Source organism: Ictalurus furcatus, chromosome 12, assembly GCF_023375685.1.
Source record: "Ictalurus furcatus strain D&B chromosome 12, Billie_1.0, whole genome shotgun sequence".
NCBI classification, from domain to species: Eukaryota; Metazoa; Chordata; class Actinopteri; order Siluriformes; family Ictaluridae; genus Ictalurus; species Ictalurus furcatus.
The window spans coordinates 28446085-28462405 of NC_071266.1; the positions used below are offsets into that span (position 1 = coordinate 28446085).

Genomic DNA, 16321 nt, shown 5'->3' on the forward strand with positions numbered 1-16321 from the left:
TATGTAAACATTTGATTTAATATTTAATAATAATGCATAAAGTGTCAATGTTAAACAAACAAATCTAATCATAAATAGATAAAATAATCTAAATTAAGAATTGATTAAAATAAAATAGTTTGAAATTGTCTTCTGTCTAACTGTGTTTGTTTAATTTATTTAATTGTTTTAATTCGGCAGTAATATTGTTAATAACGTGGAACATTCATGTCAAGTTTCATAATAAATATTTCAGGCATTGTAAACGACAGAGCTTTTAGCTTTAATTTGCCTCACACTAGCAGTTTTTAAAAACGGTAAAGCTCACTGCTCATGTCCACCGTACACACCTTCACAATCCACAATAATAATAATAATAATAATAATAATAATAATAATCAACTGTCCACTAAAAATGAAATTTAATAAACATATCAACAGGATCTGGCGATTAATAGATGATAGTAAATTACTAAAATATTATTTATATTTTATTTATTGTTTTAATGGAACAAAAAAAAACCATAATGCCTAAAACATCAATCACAACGTTAGTTACAGATACCGCGTAATTATGGTTGTAGTTTGTAAAGACTACATATCCTATCATTCCAGGGAGGTTATTTCCTGTGAGCACTTCCGGTTCCGCCCTGACAGAAGAGACTCTACTCTGATCAAAAATGATTTATAAATCTCGAAATATAATTCTAACGTTCTTAATAGTTCTGAAAAGAGGTTTAACTGGAAAAATTAACCCTGAATAAAATAAAAGTGTGAAACGTCGGCTTTGTTTGTAATTATTGTTTATATTTATAGCGCTGTGGTTCCGTGTCTATTCTGGTATTTACGGTAAAACTCACAGGTTCATGAACTTCGCTTTAAACTACATGTTTATGAGTTGTGGAGAATTTGTTCTAAGGATTTTCTGAGATTTTTATTTATATATAATATTTGATGGATTTTGTGAAATGGCGAATGAGAAGATTGTGCAGTTTAATCTGACTTTGTGGAGAATGTGTAACTTTATAATGTCTGGGTTTTTCTCTTTAGCTGCTTATGTTCAGGCAAGTGGACATTAACTTCTCCACATAACTATATGTCATCTCTCTCTCACACACACACACACTTCTAGGATTTATAGTTTAGAGCTTGACTGATGACAAACTGATCTTTATTGTTTTTATGCATCTAAAAGAGGTGATAAAGTCCCTGTTCTTTTCCCCAGTCCTCTGATCAAATATGTGTAAAATGTATTGAGAGAGTTTAAAAATAATTTCTTTATTTGATTGATTGATTGATTGATTGATAATGGTATTTATAGTGGAAACCATTAGAAATACTGTGATGGTTTCTATTGTTTGAGCATTTCTGCTTTTGGCCAGTAAGTCACATCATGTCAAACACTTCTGGACCTAGAATCCGGACTCGTACTCCAGGGTGACCAGTCTATCAAAACTCCGTCACGCTTTAACTTGAATAAGAGTTTCAGACCATTATTGGAAGTTTCTTGTCACTTCAGTTGGCACTGGTTTTTCTTATCCATGCATGTGAGCGTGATCTTGTGTTTCTTTCTGCAGATAAACGACCCGGACGCCAGCCTGTGGATGGTAAAGTTATTTAACCCTCATAATTATTTAAGTAGTAGTGTGAGGAACATGGCCGTGCCATGTAACACTGCTCATAACACTCCCTCATCAACTTCCCCTCACAGCGCTCTAGCACAGTAATGTTAGCCTACAAGTTGTGCTGTGATTTATATCTTGTAGACCTACTACACCCTACAGTCCCATCTGTCCTTTTCCATCCCTCATGTTCACAGGGGTTAATGGCTCATCCCATCAACAACTCTTTAATGTTCTTGCTTTTAGGGCCACAGTTTGGTGCAGTCCTTGGATTTTGGGCCCAGGTTTAGTTCAACCATCTTTTTTTTGCCCACAGTTCAGTTCTGTCCCTGCCATTTGGGTCTGTTAAATCTTTGGGTTTTGGGCCATGATTTGGTTCACTCCTTGGCTTTTGGATGGTTCAGTCTCTGTGTATTTGGGCCATGGATTTGTTTGGTCTTTGGCTTTTGAGGCCTCAGTTCGGTTTGGTCCTCAGGTTTTTGGGGCCTCAGTTCAGTTTGGTCCTCAGGTTTTTGGGGCCTCAGTTCGGTTTGGTCCTCAGGTTTTTGGCCACGGATCATTTCAGTCGTTGGGTTTTGGGTCAGGATAAGGGTGTATTTGAAAAGAGCGTTGAAGTGGAGGTTTGTTTTTATTTTTATTTGTTTTGCATTAAAGCATGAGAAATTCTTCATTAATAGTTGAAATTGGGAGAGAAGGGAAGGTAGAGTAAATGATCTAAACCGATTTCTCCATTAACTTCATGAATGGAAAACAAATTTCATGCAGTATCACTGTAAATCTGTGTTAAATTATTACTACAGTAGATTCTCTGTGAGTTCTCTCTTCACACGTGTGATCTTTGTGGTGTAGGTCGGCTACGCTATACCTGCAGGCCTGTGCTTTTTAATCAGCTGTCGCCCACAAATAACAGGTAACTATAATAAACTGTCTGATTAAATGGATTAAGAGGTCTGTTATAGTTACAGGCATTAGCATGATTCCTAAAGAGAACGTGAACATGATTTCTGTGAGCTTAGTTTTTTTTTTCTCCCAGAGACACTGGCATGGAGGAGAGTTGCTGATCTGCACGTGATGATGGCGACGGCGTTTGGTGCTCTGCTGGGCTGGAGTCTGTATAAACACGGGGTTACACACATCTTCCACCAGGAGGAGGGCAGGTATTTAACACACCTGTGCTCCACAAACATCGTAACTCCACAAACTTCAATCAGCATCCAGAATTTGTTTCATTTGTCTTTAATTTTTATTTTATTATAAAAACAATATTTTATTATTATTATTTTAATGGTTTTAAGAACCATATAGTACTTATTCCATACAGGTAATTTCACATTTCATCATAAAAACATGTATATCAGAACATTCTTTCCTGCTGTTCTCAGGGAGTTTAGTGGCCTGATGCTGGTGGTGATGTGGCTGCTCATGTGTCGACACTCGGGACGGTACAATCCTCACACACACACACACTCTTCTCATTCTGACACAGAGCCTGTTTGAGATCCAGTGGTGCCTCTCTCTCTCTCTCTCTCTCTCTCTCTCTCTCTCTCTATATATATATATATCTATATCTATCTATATATATATATATATATATATATATATATATATATATATATATATATATATATATATATATATATATATATATATAATGATTATGTGAATAAGGGTTTATTTACAAAGGGTGCCAATAATTCTGAAGCTGACTGTTAAAATAATAACTGTGAAGGAAGAAAACAGGAATGAAGAATGAAAGGAAGGAAAGAAAGAAAAGGATAGGAAGGAAGGAATGAAAACAAGGAAGGAATAGAAAGGAAGGAAGGAAAGAGAAAAAAACTAAGGGCAGGAGGGAGGAAAAGGAAGGGAATGAAGGAATCAAGGCAAATAAGGAAGAAAAACAAGTAAGGAAAAAGAAAAGCTGAAAGCAAAATGTGTGGGAGGGACAGAAAATGAAAACGTTAAAAGAAAGCAAAATAAAAGAGAGAAAAGAAAGAAAATGAGGGAAAGAAAAGAACCCTGATGAGGAGAAAGAGGGAAAGAAATCTAGGAAGAAAATAAAAAGTTTTTGATCGTGCACTGAGATATTTGGACTGGAGTCTGAGCATTATGAGTGTGTGTTCATGATGACGATGATTGTTCCTGACCTGTTCCTGTTCTTTCTCCACAGCGGTGGTGTTGGAGCTCTGAGACTGTGCACTGCTGTGGCCATCACCGCCTTCCCCATCATCACATGGATCTATTACTACATCCATAAAGAGCTGAGAGCCGACTGGCCCTCACACTGCACCACCACACTGTAACACACCTGCACTAATTCACACACTCGTTAACACTAAACCCTGAGCACAGCGTGTTTACTGAGCGAACAACGTGTTCCAGTCACGCGTCCATACTGAACTGTACGAGTGAAGCTGTGAAGGAAATGAAGGAATCGGTCTATGCTGAAGGAAATGAATATTATAGATTTTGTTAAACAAGCAAATAAAACATTCCACTCCTTTTCCATCTTTGCCTGACCTGAGGATTTTATTTTAAATCTAACGTTCTGTAACAGAATTGCTCACTGTATTGCTACGTAAGGATTTTTGCATCTCACCTCTAGGTGGTGTAATGACACTATAGTAATACTATACACTACATGGAGGTTATATAGACGTTATATAGTATACTGTATATCATAGCGTAGTCTAGTGAATAGTATCTATCACAGATAATATTCACTATACTATGCTATGATATACAGTATACTGTATAATATTTATATTACCTCCATGTAGTGCACTTCTATAGGGAAAAGAGACACAGCCCGTGTAGTGCACTTCTATAGGGAAAAGAAACACAGCCCGTGTAGTGCACTTCTATAGGGAAAAGAAACACAGCCCGTGTAGTGCACTTCTATAGGGATAAGAAACAGCCTTGTGTAGTGCACTTGTATAAAGTGAAAATAAACATAGCCTGTGTAGTGCACTTCTATAGGGAAAATAAACACAGCCTGTGTAGTGCACTTCTATAGGGAAAATAAACACAGCCCGTGTAGTGCACTTGTATAATGAAAATAAACACAGCCCGTGTAGTTTCTCCATGCGTACTGAGGTTACTTTTGGAGTTCCACAGGGTTCTGTTTTAGGCCCACTGCTCTTTACTTTATATATGCTACCCCTAGGTCAAATTATTCGTAAACATGGAATTAGCTTCCACTGTTATGCTGATGATACACAGTTGTATGTTTCAGCGAAGCCAGAGGACAGACAGAAGCTTAGTAAAGCTGAGGATTGTGTAAAGGACATTAGACATTGGATGTTAACTAACTTCCTTCTACTTAATTCTGATAAAACAGAAATACTTTTATTAGGCCCACGTGTAGCTAGAAGTAATCTTTCTGATCACATGGTTACTCTGGATGGTCTTTCTGTTTCATCATGTGCAGCAGTTAAAGACCTTGGAGTGATTATTGACTCCAGCCTATCATTTGATGCTCATGTAGATAATATTACTAGGATAGCCTTCTTTCATCTCAGAAATATTTCTAAAATAAGAAACATATTGTCACTACATGATGCGGAAATACTAGTTCATGCATTCGTCACCTCTAGATTAGATTACTGTAATGCCTTACTGTCTGGATGTTCCAGTAGGAATATAAATAAGCTCCAGTTAGTCCAGAATGCAGCTGCTAGAGTCCTAACTAGAACTAGAAGGTACGACCATATCACACCGATATTATCAATACTGCATTGGCTCCCAGTAAAATCTCGCATTAACTATAAAATACTTTTATTAACCTATAAAGCACTAAATGGTCTCGCGCCACAATATCTAAGCGACCTTTTGGTTTTATATAATCCGCCACGCCTACTTCGATCAAAAGATGCAGGCTATTTGACGGTACCTCGAATAGTGAAGGCTACAGCAGGGGGAAGAGCTTTCTCTTATAGAGCCCCACAGTTATGGAACAGTCTTCCTATTAGTGTTCGGGACTCAGACACAGTCTCAGTGTTTAAGTCTAGGCTTAAAACGTATTTGTTTACTCAAGCCTACCCTGACTAGATTCTGTTCTACTACTTCGCAGTCATAATAATCTTTTTTCTCCCTCTCTCCTTTCGCCGAGCCCCACATGAATTTATGGAGATACTAGAGATCCAGATCCTTTCTGCCTCTGGATGGAGCTCAAATCTTCTTTAATTCCAGACTGCTGGGACTACGGCTGCTCCTAAGGCCATACAGACTTCATATAAATCCATAATGAACTTTTTCACACTATCTGTTGTTACCCAGATGAGGATGGGTTCCCTTCTGAGTCGGGTTCCTCTCAAGGTTTCTTCCTCTTAAAACATCTTAGGGAGTTTTTCCTTGCCACCGTCGCCACTCAGTGGCTTGTTCAGTTGGGATAAATTCGCACCTTTAATATCTGTATACCATGTTGATATTTCTGTAAAGCTGCTTTGAGACAATGTATATTGTAAAAAGCGCTATACAAATAAAATTGAATTGAATAGTACACTTGTATAAAGTGAAAATCAACACAGAATGTGTAGTGCACTTCTATAGGGAAAATAAACACAGCCTGTGTAGTGCACTTATACAGTGGGCAGGAGACATTTACAGCATTTGACGCCCTTATCCAGATTGACTTACATTTATCTCATTATACAACAGAGCAGCTGAGGGTTAAGGGCCTTGCTCAAGGGCCCAGCAGTGGCAGTGCTGGGATTTAAACTCATGACCTTCGGATAAGTAGTTCAATGTCTCAACCACTGAGCTACCACTGCCCCATTTATTTATTCGCCTGTTTTTACGAGCTACAAGAAAATAAGGTGTCACGCGTGTAATTGAACTGTCCTTTCTGATCTGATAAAGATCCTAGAAGCACTCCGTGTGGAAGCAGACCCTGTGTGTGGTTTTTAATCAGGCAGTGTTATCGAGCCCCTCGCACGGGGTCCTTCAGAATCATAGTTTTCAAGATGGCGGCCTCCATCGCGAAGCTTTTAGCACCTTGGACGCCCAGGTAAATAAAGCATTATTACGCTTCTTTACACATTTATATCTCATGTTGTTATGAAAATAGATTATTCGCGCGTCCGTCCACACGGATCTTGTAATCCTAGCTAACGCTTTTATTTGGTTTTATTTATAAATGAACGTTTAAGAAACACGTCGTAACCCCTGACGTCACCGCAGTTCCACAAACTGCACGCGCTGTTAGAATCATGTTTGTAAGAATAATACAGCAGTGGATCTGATGATGCTGGGAAGTGAAAACTGTAGATTATTCCACAGATGCAGTCTAGAGTTTGTGTCATACACGGAATAATGATTTTTTTATTTAGCATGGGTGGTTAAAGGTTGCTTGTGTAATGTTGTTTGTATTGATTAGGTCTGGGAATGTCCTGCAGTGTATTAAAGCAAACTGCTGAGCTTGTAATATGTCGTGATGGATCAAAGCTAGTGCAAAAAAAAAAAAAAAAACATGCGTGCAGAGTCAATTTTCAGGAGATAATTCACATTGTATTGTTGTAATATCTGCAACCTTGTGGTTGTAATGTAGTATTTCTGTGTTCAGGTTGTGTCCGGTTCGGTGGACTCGGTATAACCCGTACTACCTAGAACCCGAGCCTCGTAAGGAAGTGTACTCCATCCCTGAGTCAGAGCTCAGTCCTGAGCAGAAGGAGGAAAAGGAGCTGAAAACCCTGAGACCCATCAAAGCAGCCAAGAACAGTGCCACCAGCTCGCAGTTCGACGATCCAATGATCAGGTCACCTGCATATGACTTTACTCCGTTTCACTAAACTGCTTCTGATTCGGGTTCTAATATCGGTTCTTGTTGCTCAGCAGCAAGTTTGTCAACATGATCATGCAAGATGGCAACAAAGTCCTGGCACGAGGGATCATGACACAGGTACGTGACTGGACGAGCCGTTTCCACTCATTAAATACACCAGGGAAGGTTTTTCTGGACAGACAGCTCTTTCATGTGTGTTTCCTCCTCAGACTCTGGAAGCGATGAAGAGGAGGCAGGTGGAGAAGTACCACCGCTCTTCGCCAGCCGAGAAGGAGGCCATCGAGTGTAACCCGTACGCCATCTTCCACCAGGCCATAGAGAACTGCAAACCCATCATCGGCCTGGCCAGCATTCAGAAAGGCGGCAGGAACTACCAGGTGAGTCAAAAACATGAACTTTGCTGACAGTGATCAGTAATGTACAGAACTGCACCGTGCTACATTTTTACAAATGGCTATGTGAGCTTCTGTTGTTGAAAATTTCCTGTAATTTCATTTTGAGCCAGAGTCACTTGGAGACATCATTAGGGAGTTGCTTAGAGAATTCACCAGGAGTCATTCAGGGAGTCGCTTCGAGAATTCACCGGGAGTCATTCAGGGAGTCGTTAGAGAATTCACCGGGAGTCATCGAGGGAGTCGCTTAGAGAATTCGCCGGGAGTCATTGAGGGAGTCGCTTAGAGAATTCGCCGGGAGTCATTGAGGGAGTCGCTTAGAGAATTCGCCGGGAGTCATTGAGGGAGTCGCTTAGAGAATTCGCCGGGAGTCATTCAGGGAGTCGCTTAGAGAATTCGCCGGGAGTCATTCAGGGAGTTGCTTAGAGAATTCGCCGGGAGTCATTCAGGGAGTCGCTTAGAGAATTCAACGGGAGTCATTCAGGGAGCCGCTTAGAGAATTCACCGGGAGTCATTCAGGGAGCCGCTTAGAGAATTCACCGGGAGTCATTCAGGGAGTCGCTTAGAGACATGGTTTGGAGTTGTTCAGAGAATCGCTTAGAAAGATCATTGGGATTCGCTCAGTGAGTTGCTCTGAAAGAGATCATCGGGATTCACTTAGAGATCTGGAGTTGTTCAGGGAGTCATTCTAGGACTTAATCATTTGAGGATTTCATGAGGTTACTTGGATAATTTTGTATCTACGCTCTAACACCACCATCCCCCAGGTTCCTGTTCCTCTAACAGATAAGCGTCGCCGATTCCTGGCCATGAAGTGGATGATCACAGAGTGCAGAGACAACAAACACCGGCGCACACACATGTACGAGAAACTCTCACAGGAGCTCCTCGCTGCTTTCAACAACGAGGGCAACGTCATTAAACGCAAACACGACTTGCACAAGATGGCTGAAGCCAACCGGGCGTACGCGCACTACCGCTGGTGGTAACAAGGGAGCGACTTTCAGGGTTCTTCTCTTCACACACCCACCCTGCGTTTCAGTAACAATTAGGACAGGATTGGAACACACCTTGGACTGGGTATGTTGTGTCAGGTGTTTCACAGTTACATCAGAGGCTGTGTGATCTAACATCTTAAATTAACCTGGGATACAATACGAACGTATTTGGACTCCATGAGATTGAATCTGCGACTCTGCATTCTGATGCCTGTTTAATGCAATAATGTGAACATATATATGAAAATGTAATGTGTGTTTTTCTATTATAACAGTTAATAAATTATTAAAAACCTTTTCTTTGGTCTCTTTTTTTTCTTCATGAGAAGAAGAGTTTCACACAATCAGCTTTAAAGAAATCTGTGTCTTGTTCCTTAAAGAGCGAGATGAAGGTGACGTTGATTTGGATGAAACGGTCTGAGAACTATGAAGAAACTGGAAGTGAAACTCAAATAGTCTCTGAAAGAAGAAAGAATTCCAAACAAATCAGGAACTTCAAGTTTGCGTAGATCTTTATTGGAGTTTAAAGGCAAATCATATAACTTTTCGTAAAAAAGAAACATCTCAGCTAGTCAAAGACGTGCCACAGTTTCACACCACAACAATCACCTAACTGTTATGATTACAGTTCATGATCTCACCAGATTGTATTTAAATAGAGACTCCATCTTTTCTCATTGGTCAGTGTTTTAACTTAGCTGTGCTTTATTTAGTCTGAGAAGAACATGTGATGTTGCTCCAGAACTGTCCACAACTCAGAACAGGACAAACTTTATCTAAAAAAAATAAATAAATACAGCAGATAAAGACAGCCTCATCACAAAGACATCAGCGTGGAAGCGTTTTTCCAGACTAAACGTTTAATAATCTGATATTTTGTGTAAAAAGTCTGTATTTCCTGTATAAATAACGTATTTTAACGTCATTACATAAAGTATGATTTATGTATCTGATGTTATAGGTCAGGGGTTCCCAAACTTTTTCAGGGCAAGGCCCCCCAAATGGCATTTGACCAAGGCCCCCCTTTTGCAAGATGTCTTGAAAACACATTAAAAATACAGACTTCTGAATATATCCCCCTTTTTTATTAATAATTACATCTTTACATTACATTAGGAATTGATTGTGTGTGTGTGTGGTTGTCTGAGCATGAGAATTTATTTTTCACACCAAATTGTTGCGGCCCCCACTTTGAAAACCACCGTTTTAGGTCATATTTGTGCAGAAATATAGAAAATTCTAAAGGGTACACAATCTTTCAAGCACCACTGTAGCAAGAGCAAAAATTGCCATGTAATCCCCTCCCCCAACATACAGCGTCTTTTTCTTTCAGTCCATTGAACTGGAACGTGATACGGAGTCGTTAAATTAGCACCGCGCTAGAGATCCTGCTCGACTACCAAGTTTAAAGCATTTTAATCAGAATATCGTCTCTGCTTTGGTCTGATTGTTGCTGATAATAACGAACTCTCAAATGTTTACATACACCAGCGTTGTAGTCAAGTCACTTACCATCAGCTCTAAGTCAAGTATAAGGCAACGTTCATGAGGATATTCTGTCCAAAGTCCTAGGGCTGCTACTCAGAAGTACAAAATCCCTAATTTGCTACTCAAATCAAGGGCACATCTAGTCCAAAGTGCCTATGCTGCTGCTCAACAGTCAGGTCCAAGTCAATGCAAAGTCCTTACGCTGGTACTCAAACTGACTTCAAAGTCCCAAGACAGAAAAAAGTCAAGCTCACTAGTTTGCTACTCAAATCGAGTCCAAGTCATGGTCAAAGTCTCTTGGCTGCTACTCAAATTGAGTCAAATTCCCCAGACTACTTCTCAAATCGAGTCCAAGTCAAGTCCAAAGTCCTGAGGCTTCTACTCAAACCGAGTCCAAGTAACGAGTCGTAGTCGTATCAAGTCCAGAATACGAGTCTGACATCGCTGAGACACACTGCATATCCTTTATGCTTCAAGTCATGAATTCATCTTTAGATCTCTAGAGAACAAGACACACCGATCATCAATCCTAAATCCCTCTACTGAAACCTTGTAGACGTTCACACTCTTTCACTCTTCCATTCCCACGCTGTTCAGCACTCAGAATGACATACCTGAGTTTGGAGGCTTGGAACAAAGCCCAGAAATGAACTCGTAGAAGGCACGTGTTCATTTCCTGCGTTTTTACCCATGAAGAATAAACAAGTCCCGTCTAAACATACATTTCTAAAAGCGCGCGTTCTCCTGCTCGCTGCTGGTTGGCCGAGGCGTCAGTCCGTGAGTCGGTCAGTCAGTCGTGCACTTCACTGTAGTAGTACTTATGCGCCGCATCGCTGAGGCTCCAGTCTCCGGCGCGGAATTCGAGGATTTCGAGCAGGAGGAGGCGAGTGAGCGAGCTGAGGCCGTCACGCAGCAGGAAGCCGTCACGCAGCAGGAAGAAGAGCTCGTCCATGCGCTCTGCGTTCACCTTCTCCAGCTGATCACCGATACGATGCAGCTGCAGCACCAGGCAATCCACCTGATTTACAATACATCACGGTATATATCGTCACACACTAAATGCAAACAGGAAGCGCTAAAAGGGTACTGAATGGAAGGAAGACAGGTGAAGCAGAGGATTGTGGGTAAACAGACCTCCTCTTCGTTTTTGAGTGCGTCTGGTTGGGCGAGTCTCATCAGACAGTCGTACAGTGGGTGAACCAGCACCATCATCGGCATGTTATTCACCTACACAACACACACACACACACACACACACACTTAGCATGTAACAGACAAGACACTGTTTAGTAAACAAATACGTTTTTAAAAAAGGATTCAAGTAAAACACAGGCTTCACCTTGAGGTAGTCGAAGATGTTGCAGATGAAGGAGACGTAACACACCCACTCCTGAATGGACCTCTTCCTCATCTCCTCTCGGCTCTTGAACTCCTTTTGCAGCCGGTTCAAGAGGTGACTGCGAAACACGCTGCTGTTGTTCTGCTTCGCCTCGGCCTGCAGGGGGCAACAGCGACAGCAACGTGTCACATGTGTCACAAAATAACACCTACTACTACAACAAAGTTTTGCGATTATGATGTAGACGTTAACGATACAATCCCCACTCTATTTTGCGTATGGCAATTTAACTATTAATGACCATGTGGATGGAGCTATGCATCTTTAACACTCACTGATCATCACGTTATACTTCCTTACTTCATTTCGTTCGTCACTTATATTTACTTTCATGCTAGTCATGCTCATTTAGGAACCAGCACTATTCTATTTACCTGGACGATCATGAAACACATGCGTCCGGCCTCTTTGCTGAACGCCTGATCCTTCAACGACTGGTCAACAATGATGTTACACACGGCCTCCAAATCCACCAGACCTGGATCTGTCAGACAATATTAAAAATAAAACGTCATGATAATACTGTAAAAACAATTTGAATTTGGGCGTTATCTACATTAGTGAAGTCCATTAGCTAGTCTGTGTTCTATAGCACTAACCTTTAAGAGCCGTTTTAAGCAGTTTCTGTGTTTCCGGGTCGAAGGAATGGATCTTGTATTCTTCTTTGGATGAGTCCTCCATTGTGTTCAGTGTCTGAGCACCAGCACTGGGACACACATTTAAAATACAACACCAAACACGCTAACGAACCATCACTTTAAGTGCACTATAACGGTGTTTGTTAAAGTATGGCGATTGTTATGTTCAGCAAGCTACAGTCATCTATAATAATGCTTGTAATAACGGGATGTAGTGTGAACTTTAATGATCCATAGTGATCTATAGTCATGTACAGAAAAAACAACAGTGATGTGCAATGTCCTATAGTGATGTATACTGATGTACAATGATCCATGGTAATACATAGTGATATTCAACAGTATTCTGTGTATAGTGTACTACAGGGATGTCCACTGATCTATAGGGATATACAGTACAGTGTTCTATAGTTATGTATAGTGATCTATATTGATGCACATTAATTCATAATATAATTCATGATATGTAGCAACTCACAACTGGCGTTCCACAGGGGTCAGTTCTGAGTCCACTGCTCTTTCCTATCTACACTACATCTCTGGGGCAGTTGATTGAGTCTCATGGCTTCTCATACCACTGCTATGCTGATGACACCCAGTCCTACTTGTCCTTCCAGCCTGACGATCCATCCGTCTCTGCACGTATCTCTGCTTGCCTGTCAGACATCTCGGACTGGATGAAGGAACACCACCTTAAGCTCAATCTGGCAAAATCTGAGCTTCTCGTCATCCCAGCCTGTCCCTCAATCAACCACAACCTCACTGTACAGCCCGGCTCATCCACACTCAAGCCAACCAGGACGGCCAGGAACCTTGGGGTAATTCTTGATGACAGCTTGATCTTTACAGACCATATCTCAGCAACTGCATGGTCCTATAGGTTCATCCTGTACAACATCAAGAAAATCAGACCCTACCTCACTGAACAGGCTACACAGATACTAGTCCAGGCTCTTGTTATCTCAAAACTGGACTACTGCAACGCACTACTCTCGGGTCTCCCAGCCAGCTCCATCAAACCCCTTCAGATGGTTCAGAATGCAGCAGCACGCCTCATCTTCAACCAGCCCAAGAGAACCCATGTCACACCCCTCTTCATCTCCCTCCACTGGCTTCCTGTATCCGCCCGCATTAAATTCAAGGCCTTGATGCTCACCTACAAGACCTTGTCTGGAACAGCACCCTCCTACCTCAACTCTCTCCTGAAGGTTTACGTTCCCTCACGCAATCTGCGATCAATCAACGACCGACGCTTAGTAGTACCTACTCAGCGTGGCTCAAGGTCCCTTTCAAGAACCTTCACACTAACTGTTCCTCAGTGGTGGAATGAACTTCCAACCTCAATCCGGACCACAGAATCTCTCACCATCTTCAAAAAACAGCTAAAGACCCACCTCTTCCGTGAACACCTAACCAACTTATAAAAAAATTAATAAAAAAAAAAAAAAAAAAAACTTACTCTGGCACTTACACCTCTACTCTTCTTCTGGAACTCAATTAAAGATCTTGTATGGTAGCACTACTTGTATTGTTCTCTGCTTGATATCGCTTTGCTTGTATTTTCTCATTTGTAAGTCACTGGATAAAAGCGCCTGCTAAATGAATAAATGTAAATACTGATCTATAATGAGGTACAATTATATACTTTAATGTACAGTGTTCTCTAGTGATACATACAATGACATACTGTGATCTATAGTGATGTACAATAATCTATAGTGGTGTGCAGTGATCTATACCCATGTACAGTGATCTATAGTGGTGTGCAGTGATGTATAGTGATCTATACCCATGTACAGTGATCTATAGTGGTGTGCAGTGATCTATAGTGATCTATACCCATGTACAGTGATCTATAGTGGTGTGCAGTGATGTATGGTGATCTATACCCATGTACAGTGATCTATAGTGGTGTGCAGTGATCTATACCCATGTACAGTGATCTATAGTGGTGTGCAGTGATGTATAGTGATCTATACCCATGTACAGTGATCTATAGTGGTGTGCAGTGATGTATAGTGATCTATACCCATGTACAGTGATCTATAGTGGTGTGCAGTGATGTATAGTGATCTATACCCATGTACAGTGATCTATAGTGGTGTGCAGTGATGTATAGTGATCTATACCCATGTACAGTGATCTATAGTGGTGTGCAGTGATGTATAGTGATCTATACCCATGTACAGTGATCTATAGTGGTGTGCAGTGATGTATAGTGATCTATACCCATGTACAGTGATCTATAGTGGTGTGCAGTGATGTATAGTGATCTATACCCATGTACAGTGATCTATAGTGTTGTGCAGTGATGTATAGTGATCTATACCCATGTACAGTGATCTATAGTGGTGTGCAGTGATGTATAGTGATCTATACCCATGTACAGTGATCTATAGTGGTGTGCAGTGATGTATAGTGATCTATACCCATGTACAGTGATCTATAGTGGTGTGCAGTGATGTATAGTGATCTATACCCATGTACAGTGATCTATAGTGGTGTGCAGTGATGTATAGTGATCTATACCCATGTACAGTGATCTATAGTGGTGTGCAGCAGATGTGTTTGTGATGTAAAACACTGATATCAGATTTCATTCTGGGAATTTATCACTCCGTATCAGTGCAGAATCTTAGTAGCGTTTGTGCTGCATCCATCAACTGAGCTTTCTGTACTGAAAGTTCAGTCATATACATGTATGTGTGTGTGAGAGAGAGACAGAGAGATAAAGCAGGAGATTTAACTAGCTAATGCTGAAACTAGGAGGTGACAGAGATGTCATCACTAAATGGAGCTACACCCACACCGAGGATTAAATAGTCTTTATGTGTTGGCGAGTTTAACACAGAGGTGCGTTCACTAACCCAGTTAATAGTTTACTAAAGGTGTGTCTCATAGATGAAACACACAGATAGCTCACACTGTTCGTGTTTTATTGTTAATATTCTAGCCTACCGCGTTGCATTAGGAGACTTTAACTTGTAAGTACTGTACTAAAAAACCAGCTAATGCTCTGGGAAGTTTAAAAACAAAGCCATCTCCTTCCACACCACTGAAACAGTCTATAAAACATACGAATGATGAACTGTAACACAAACTGTCTAACTCTGTGGATTTTTTGTTTGTTTAAACTTTAAACACGCTTACGTTTGTTTTTTGCCTGAGGTTTTAAACACACACACTAAAAACAGACAATAAAAACACAGAAAACTACTTACTCAGTCATCAGTAAAAGTGAAACACTCCCATCCCCGAGCCCTAATGTTTTGCTTCCTCTTTACCGGATTACTGAGCTGTGTTCCAATCCGCGCACTTGTGCCCTAACTAGGGTCCCTACTTCCTGTCCGCCATTCATTCGCGCTCCAAACAGTAACGTTTCAAAGAAATAAGAATAACAAACAAACAAATAAAAAATTATATTTATATAACACCAAAAACTTAAATTCCAAAATTATTAAAGGTAAAAAATACATTTATCAGAAAGCTTTATTTTCAAACTCGGCCCTTTCGTTAGCAACAAGCTAGCCAGCTATGATTAGTGAATAAGAGTTTATGCCGTATTTACTTTCTCCAAACAGTGAGCAGTGGGGGCAGTGTTACAGATCTGCTGTTTTTTTTTTACGTGTTTTTACGTGTTTTAAAGTGAACACGACTATAAACACATTTAAGTGATTTAGTGAAGTGATATTATGTTTACTGTTGACCGGTTGAGCGGCCATCTTGTCATGACGTCACACCGTCCTTCCCGAGAGGAATTCCATGTAGCCTAGTGGAGCAGGCCTATTTTGATATAAATATATATTTAAAATAAAATCTGGATCCTATATAGTTTATTAATCGGCGTAAATGTAATCTGATATCGTTCCGCTCTTGGGTCTCTGTCATCTCATAAAGATATACACAGAGAGGAAAATTTACATTGAGGGAGAAATAAAGTGTGGAACTCTCATGCGTAATGTTGATGCATGTGAACTTTGACATATTTATATACTCATATAAATGAATTGTGTTTATTGTAACACA

At 40.5% G+C, this 16321-nt stretch overlaps 3 protein-coding genes across 3 annotated transcripts; 2 read left to right on the forward strand and 1 right to left on the reverse strand.

Annotated features, from left to right (window-relative positions):
* Positions 1 to 738: 738 nt before the first annotated feature.
* tmem220 (transmembrane protein 220) lies at positions 739 to 4154 on the forward strand. Its single transcript, XM_053637847.1, has 6 exons — positions 739 to 1043; positions 1557 to 1586; positions 2451 to 2511; positions 2635 to 2758; positions 2984 to 3043; positions 3769 to 4154. The coding sequence occupies exons 1-6, from the start codon at positions 948 to 950 to the stop codon at positions 3899 to 3901; spliced, it is 504 nt and encodes a 167-aa protein (XP_053493822.1). The 5' UTR covers positions 739 to 947; the 3' UTR covers positions 3902 to 4154.
* Positions 4155 to 6535: 2381 nt separating this feature from the next.
* mrps7 (mitochondrial ribosomal protein S7) lies at positions 6536 to 9067 on the forward strand. Its single transcript, XM_053637836.1, has 5 exons — positions 6536 to 6606; positions 7162 to 7353; positions 7434 to 7497; positions 7590 to 7757; positions 8540 to 9067. Exons 1-5 carry the CDS (start codon positions 6563 to 6565, stop codon positions 8759 to 8761), a joined length of 690 nt encoding a protein of 229 aa, XP_053493811.1. The 5' UTR covers positions 6536 to 6562; the 3' UTR covers positions 8762 to 9067.
* A 1028-nt stretch (positions 9068 to 10095) lies between these two features.
* Positions 10096 to 15653, reverse strand: mif4gdb (MIF4G domain containing b). The gene is made up of 6 exons (XM_053637835.1): positions 15517 to 15653; positions 12257 to 12363; positions 12032 to 12141; positions 11598 to 11753; positions 11393 to 11485; positions 10096 to 11276 (listed from the first exon to the last, which is right to left on the reverse strand). Exons 1-6 carry the CDS (start codon positions 15522 to 15524, stop codon positions 11049 to 11051), a joined length of 702 nt encoding a protein of 233 aa, XP_053493810.1. The 5' UTR covers positions 15525 to 15653; the 3' UTR covers positions 10096 to 11048.
* Between the last annotated feature and the right edge of the window lie 668 nt (positions 15654 to 16321).